The following is a 7500-nucleotide window of genomic DNA, read 5'->3' as shown; positions in this document are numbered from 1 at the left end:
AGCCTTCATGGTGATGGAGCCTTCATGGTGATGGAGCCTTCATGGTGATGGAGCCTTCGTGGTGATGGAGCCTTCATGGTGATGGAGCCTTCATGATGGAGCCTTCATGGTGATGGAGCCTTCATGATGGAGCCTTCATGGTGATGGAGCCTTCGTGGTGATGGAGCCTTCATGATGGAGCCTTCATGGTGATGGAGCCTTCGTGGTGATGGAGCCTTCATAATGATGGAGCCTTCATGATGATGGAGCCTTCGTGATGGAGCCTTTATGATGGAGCCTTTGTGGTGATGGAGCCTTCATGATGGAGCCTTCATGATGGAGCCTTCATGGTGATGGAGCCTTCGTGATGGAGCCTTTGTGGTGATGGAGCCTTTGTGATGGAGCCTTTGTGATGGAGCCTTCATGATGGAGCCTTTGTGGTGATGGAGCCTTTGTGATGGAGCCTTTGTGGTGATGGAGCCTTTGTGATGGAGCCTTTGTGGTGATGGAGCCTTTGTGATGGAGCCTTTGTGGTGATGGAGCCTTTGTGATGGAGCCTTTGTGGTGATGGAGCCTTTGTGATGGAGCCTTTGTGATGGAGCCTTTGTGGTGATGGAGCCTTTGTGGTGATGGAGCCTTTGTGGTGATGGAGCCTTTGTGATGGAGCCTTTGTGGTGATGGAGCCTTTATGATGGAGCCTTTGTGGTGATGGAGCCTTCGTGATGGAGCCTTCATGATGGAGCCTTTGTGATGGAGCCTTCATGATGGAGCCTTTGTGGTGATGGAGCCTTTGTGATGGAGCCTTCATGATGGAGCCTTTGTGGTGATGGAGCCTTTGTGATGGAGCCTTTGTGGTGATGGAGCCTTTGTGATGGAGCCTTCGTGATGGAGCCTTTGTGGTGATGGAGCCTTTGTGATGGAGCCTTTGTGGTGATGGAGCCTTTGTGATGGAGCCTTTGTGGTGATGGAGCCTTTGTGATGGAGCCTTCGTGATGGAGCCTTTGTGGTGATGGAGCCTTTGTGATGGAGTCTTCGTGATGGAGCCTTTGTGGTGATGGAGCCTTCGTGATGGAGCCTTCGTGGTGATGGAGCCTTTGTGATGGAGCCTTCATGATGGAGCCTTTATGATGGAGCCTTTGTGATGGAGCCTTCGTGGTGATGGAGCCTTTGTGATGGAGCCTTCATGATGGAGCCTTTATGATGGAGCCTTTGTGGTGATGGAGCCTTTATGATGGAGCCTTTGTGGTGATGGAGCCTTCATGATGGAGCCTTTATGATGGAGCCTTTGTGGTGATGGAGCCTTATGGAGCCTTCGTGGTGATGGAGCCTTCATGATGGAGCCTTCATGATGGAGCCTTTATGATGGAGCCTTTGTGGTGATGGAGCCTTTATGATGGAGCCTTTGTGGTGATGGAGCCTTTGTGGTGATGGAGCCTTTGTGGTGATGGAGCCTTTATGATGGAGCCTTTGTGGTGATGGAGCCTTTGTGGTGATGGAGCCTTTATGATGGAGCCTTTGTGGTGATGGAGCCTTTATGATGGAGCCTTTGTGGTGATGGAGCCTTTATGATGGAGCCTTTGTGGTGATGGAGCCTTTATGATGGACCCTTTGTGGTGATGGAGCCTTTATGATGGAGCCTTTGTGGTGATGGAGCTTTCATGATGGAGCCTTCGTGGTGATGGAGCCTTTGTGGTGATGGAGCCTTCATGATGGAGCCTTCGTGGTGATGGAGCCTTCATGATGGAGCCTTCATGATGATGGAGCCTTCATGATGGAGCCTTTGTGGTGATGGAGCCTTTGTGATGGAGCCTTTGTGGTGATGGAGCCTTCGTGATGATGGAGCCTTCATGATGATGGAGCCTTCATGATGGAGCCTTCGTGATGATGGAGCCTTCGTGGTGATGGAGCCTTCATGATGATGGAGCCTTCATGATGATGGAGCCTTTATGATGGAGCCTTCGTGGTGATGGAGCCTTCATGATGGAGCCTTCGTGGCAGTCTGCTCTGCAGTCCACACCCCACCCCTCCTCAGTGGGGAGCAGGCATTGTTCGGGGCCCGTCTGGAGAGGAGGAACCCCATCACGCCGCGGTTCCTCCGCCACGCCGCCGCGCTTCATTAACGAATGCAATTACTCTCCTGAATAAATAAAAAAATGGCGCTCCGAATCCAACGAGGCGAATGTAGCTATTTGCCGCATGAATCGTTCCCCGTGATGTCGGATCTGGGAGGATTTCTTTTTTTAAAGGCGTGCGGAGGATCCGTCGTGTTTTACTTCTGTATTAACGGTGTGATTCAGCGTTTTAATGCACCGCGCCCGAGCTACCCGGAGCGACGCAGTGCCTCTTTTTGACCACACGAGGGCGCACTGAGCCCAGTGAGAGAATCCTTTCACTAACGAATGCTATCAGATTTATTTTGACTTGAAAAAAGAATCTTCATCTTTCCCGAAAGACTCCTCAAGCATATTCATTTGTCGCACTTTTCAATTCGGTACTTAACAAAAAAATGTTTTAAATAGCTGGAATCACATTTATTCTGCATAATAACGTTTCACTGACTGTAATTTAAGAATGTTTAAATTATTCAACAATGGGGCCGAAGACAAGTCACTTTTTGGTTGTGTCTCCTGTGGTTTGGTGCTCCGAGCAGGCGTGGCCTCAGTTGCTCTTAAACAGGGGTCCCCAAACTTTTTCTTGTGAGGGCCACATAACGTTTGCCTCGTCTGCTGGAGGGCCAGCCGGGGGGGGGGGGGGTGCTAGTGAGAAGTGAGTGTGCTCACCTATGCGCGCGCATCACGGCTCATCACTCACGCTCGCGTGCACACAGCATTTAACGGAGCAGCGCGTGCGCTCTGATCGCTCTTTTAATGTAGTATCGATACTAAAAATATGGGGGGGTGGAATTACAGAGTGGGGGGTGGAGATTTCACCCTGTTATAATAGTAGGGATAACACTGGAGTAGATAAGCGTGTCTTCTTGTCTGATCAATACGCAACTGTGAGGTGCGCGAATGGACCGAGCGGCCAGCTGCTGATCACTCAACAGCCCGACTTGCACGAGCAGACGGTGCACCGAAGACTCATTTTGACCCAGGAAAAATCCTGGATGCGCGCGCCACTCGCTGTGAGTGCATGCGCGTGCAGACAGCATTTAACGGAGCGGAGCAGCGCGTGCGCTCTGATCGCTCTTTTAATGAAGTATCGATACTAAAAATATGCTAAATCACATCGTTTTTAACGTACGGGTACTTTGTTATTATCGCTACACCGTGCAGCGTGACGGCAGCAGATGTATCGGACTAACATCCAAGCTAACCTAACTTCCCAAACGCTGTGGACATCTGAACGCTGATTGGCCGAGACGCGACACGTCCATCAAAGATGTTTTATTGCAAAGAGCACCACTCCACATTTTCTCCGCGTCTCACTGCAATCTCAACGGCAGCGGGCCAGGTGAAAAAAATAATAAATTGGAACGCGTCTCTGGTATTGTTCAGGGGGCCGGTCCACATGGGGAGGCGGGCCGGATCCGGCCCGCGGGCCGTAGTTTGGGGACCACTGCTCTTAAAGGTGCAGCGTGTAACATCTGGCCGACCAGCAGGGGGCAGCAGTCCACCTCTGATGGGTCCAGGTGATATAAACGATCACGGGTTATAAATAGCAGCGTAAAACATCATAAAAGTCTCATCCTCCAGTGGTCAGTGAGGGGACGAATGTCATGGTGAACCAATCAGAGGAGGAGGAGGGCGGGTCATGAGATTATTGCTGAGTTACAGAGTTTTATCGTACTCTTAGATATTAAAAGCTTGAGAGTTAATATCTTCCTCTATGGACTAAAACTAAATTAGTTCCTCCACCGCAGGTCTGTCTTCCTCTCACACATGAAATGTACTTTTAAATGACCACGGGGTGTCCGGGAGAGCGTTTACAGAGACGCTCCGGGCCGACGCTCTGGGCCGACGCTCCGGGCCGACGCTCCGGGCCGACGCTCCGGGCCGACGCTCCAGGCCGACGCTCCGGCGAAGCGATGCCTCTCCGCCTGAACTCCTCTCACGTTCTCCTTTCTGACACTTTGGATTTAATCCAACAAGCGTTTGGAATCTCTTCGTCGTCTCCGTCGTCTCAGGTCGGGACTGAGGACGCTACGGTGACTCGCTATCGCCTCTGCAGGCTAGAAATGGTATTACAGGACGGGGATGGGCCGCGGCTATTGGGCTCACTTCCCTCCAAACTTTAACCTCTTTACATTCAATCAATAATATTAGTTATAAAACTGAAGTTCTCGCCAGATCTTTTTTAAAGGTTCATGTAAGTAAGTATTAAGTAAGTAATAATAATAAGAAATTAAGAAATGTTTTTAAGTTGCATTCTTTGGTGTAATTCTAATTGTTTGGTCTTTTCAGACATTTAAACTCTCGGCTTTCTGTGAGCAGCTATGGTTCTCTCCGTAAACATAAACAGATGCTCGACCTTTCCCAAACTCACAGAACTCGTCTCATCCGTGTGAAGTATTGAGGATAGAATCTTCCCCTCCGCGTCAGAGAAGCAGCATCCCTTCTTTTTCATCTTCTCCTAATCTGCGTGAGCTCCTTCAACATAAACTCCGGGTTCCTTAAATCTCTCAATTTCATGCTTCAAATTATCTCCGTATACTTTGCATGATTTGGGGGCGGGCTGCCGAAATATTACCGCTGGTGGTTAAACCTGACTAAGCATTCCACCTTAAATAAACCTGACGAACTATTCCACCTTAATTAAACCTGACTAACTATTCCACCTTAAATAAATTGGACTAAGTATTCCACCTTAAATAAACCTGACTAAGTATTTCCTCTTAATTAAACTTGACTAAATATGTGATCTGAATTAAACCTGACTAACTATTCCACCTTAATTAAACCTGACTAACTATTCCAACTTAAATAAATCTGACTAAGTATTCCACCTTAAATAAACCTGACTAAGTATTTCCTCTAAATTAAACTTGACTAAATATGTGATCTTAATTAAACCTGACTAACTATTCCACCTTAAATAAACCTGAGTAACTATTCCACCTTAATTAAACCTGACTAACTATGCCACCTTAAATAAACCTAAGTATTTCATCTTAATTAAACCTGACTAACTATTCCACCTTAAATAAACGTAAGTATTCCACCTTAAATAAACCTGACAAAGTGTTTCATCTTAGTTCAACCTGACTCAGTATTCCGTCTTGTTCAACCTGACTCAGTGGCCCCTCCCCCTACCTCCTTGTGGTCGGGCTCGTCCCCCAGGCGTTTGATCTTGGTATAGTCCACCGGCAGGTCCCAGCAGTCGGCGTCGCTCAGCTGGTAGCAGCGGCTGCTGAGCAGCGCCTGCCTGTGGGGGGACATGGGCTCCAGGGGGGTCAGCACCGAGCCGCCGCCCTCCGGCCCGCCGGGCGGCCCAGTCACGGCCACCGCGCCGCCGCCGCCGTCCTCCATGACGCCCACGGGATTCTGGAGGGAGGAGACCTCGTGGTCACGGGGTTTAAGTTCACAATCCAGAGCGGGCCGAGACGTTCTGGGCCTTCGACCCGAATGCCTTCCAGACCGAGAAGCTTGGCGTCTCTCAAGAATGATTTAAAAAAGATTAACGGTTTTAAACTCTCAAATATCAAATTCTGTAACTGCCTCAAAATATGGGAGGAGCCAGAGCTCACAAGGCCAGAGTTTCAGTTGAGCTCCTCCCAGGCTTCCGATAAAATCCCCCTTAAAGGGGCGGCGCTCATTCTTATTCCAACCGGAGTCTTCATTTTTTTATTAAACCTTTATTTAACCCGGGGACACCCAATGAGGTCAGAAACCCGTTTCTAGGGTCAACGTGTCATAGTTCTGTCCATCAGATTTATCAATAATAAAAACATTCTACTCACCAAGTGAACCGCTGAGATCTGGAAAGAAAATAAAAATAATTTAGAGGTGATGCAGCAAATGAAGTGTTAGTAGAAATAATAATAATAATATAATAATAATTATAATATAATAATATAATAATAATAATAATAATATTATATTATAATAATAATCCTTCATTGTGAATGAAAACAAGTTTTAAAACTTAGGTAAAATCTAAACATGAGGCTCTCAGACTGCTGGTGTTTCTAGATTAGCGAGAGTTAAACCTTTATTTTGGCAGGTGCATTGTTTATGATCATAACGGTCGAGAACACAATGAACACACGTTTTATCAAATAAAACCTGAATCCTATATACATATCTAAATAAATATATATCATTTATAATTTATTTATGTATGATTGTGCTTCTATGTGCACGTTCTTTCTTTTTTTCTTCTCATATTAAGAAAATTAAATAAATAAAAAATTGTATTAAAATAAAAAATAAAAAAACTGAATCCTCCAAAAAAAACCTTTTCCCATCAAGTTGTAACACTTCAGTTGACATTATGGTCTGCCCCCACCCCCCCCCCCCCCCCCCCCTCACCTGAGTCAGCAGGTCTTGGGGTTTCCCCCCCAGAGCCAGAGGGAGCTCCCTGCACCTGGTGGACAGGTTGAGGATGGCGGTGGCCGCCATGTGGGCCGCCTCCATGTCGTGGGTGTAGTCAAAGCTGCTCTTACTGCAGGTGCTGCTGGCGCTACTCCCTCCTCCTCCTCCTCCTCCTCCTCCTCCTCCACAGCTCAGGCTGCTGCTGCTGCTGGGAGCGTAGCTGCTGGTGGTGCTGCTGGCCGGGCTCGACGTCTTACAGTAGCGCTTAGCTGCAGGGAGGCGACGCACACACGCACACACACACACACACACGCACACACACACGCACACACACACACACACACGCACACACACACACACACACACACACACACACACACACACACACGCACACACACACACACACGCACACACACACACGCACACACACACGCACACACACGCACGCACACACACACACACACGCACACACACACACACACGCACACGCACACATGCATACAGACACACCCGCACAGACACACACACACACACATTGACACACACACACACACACACACACACGCACACACGCACACGCACATTGACACACGCACGCACACACACGCACACACACACACGCGCACACGCACACACACGCACACACACACACACACGCACACACGCACACACACGCACACACTTCGTTAGATGGCTGCTGGCATTGAGCCAAACTTTGCAGCAGATGGATGAAAAATTTACAAAAAGAGAAAAGAGGTTCTGTTTCATTAAAAATATACATAAAAGAGAGAGAGGGAGAGAGAGAGGGGGAGAGGGAGAAAGAGAGGGAGATGAGAGAGGGGGAGGAGAGAGGGAGAGAGAGAAAGATAGGGGGAGAGAGAGGGGGTGAGTGGGGGGAGAGGGAGGGAGAGAGACGGGGGGGGGAGGGAGAAAGAGAAGGTCTAAGGTCTCTAGAAGGAGACCTTCTAGAGATCTTCTAGGGACCTTCTAGAGATCTTCTAGAGACCTTCTAGAGACCTTCTAGAGACCTTCTAAAGATCTTCTAGAG

The 7500-nt window shown here is 48.4% G+C and overlaps 2 protein-coding genes across 2 annotated transcripts in view; both read right to left on the bottom strand.

Moving 5' to 3' along the window:
- Nucleotides 1-6554, bottom strand: part of LOC130202990 (myelin transcription factor 1-like protein) — a 27973-nt gene extending 21419 nt beyond the window's left edge. Inside the window, exons 1-3 of the mRNA XM_056428887.1 lie at nucleotides 6450-6554; nucleotides 5879-5896; nucleotides 5232-5462 (exon numbers count right to left, since the gene is read on the bottom strand). Of these exons, the coding sequence (XP_056284862.1) occupies nucleotides 5232-5462; nucleotides 5879-5896; nucleotides 6450-6554 (354 nt within the window). The remainder of the gene's footprint in view (nucleotides 1-5231; nucleotides 5463-5878; nucleotides 5897-6449) is intronic.
- Nucleotides 6555-6668: 114 nt separating this feature from the next.
- LOC130202988 (myelin transcription factor 1-like protein) overlaps nucleotides 6669-7500 on the bottom strand; it is a gene marked incomplete at its 3' end in the record, with an annotated part of 4969 nt that continues 4137 nt past the window's right edge. Inside the window, exon 3 of the mRNA XM_056428886.1 lies at nucleotides 6669-6721. Coding sequence (XP_056284861.1) covers nucleotides 6669-6721 — 53 coding nt within the window. The remainder of the gene's footprint in view (nucleotides 6722-7500) is intronic.

The sequence above is a fragment of the Pseudoliparis swirei genome, chromosome 12, assembly GCF_029220125.1.
Source record: "Pseudoliparis swirei isolate HS2019 ecotype Mariana Trench chromosome 12, NWPU_hadal_v1, whole genome shotgun sequence".
NCBI lineage: Eukaryota > Metazoa > Chordata > Actinopteri > Perciformes > Liparidae > Pseudoliparis > Pseudoliparis swirei.
The sequence above is the reverse complement of the archived record's forward strand: the minus strand, read 5'-3'. Positions and strand labels throughout refer to the sequence as shown.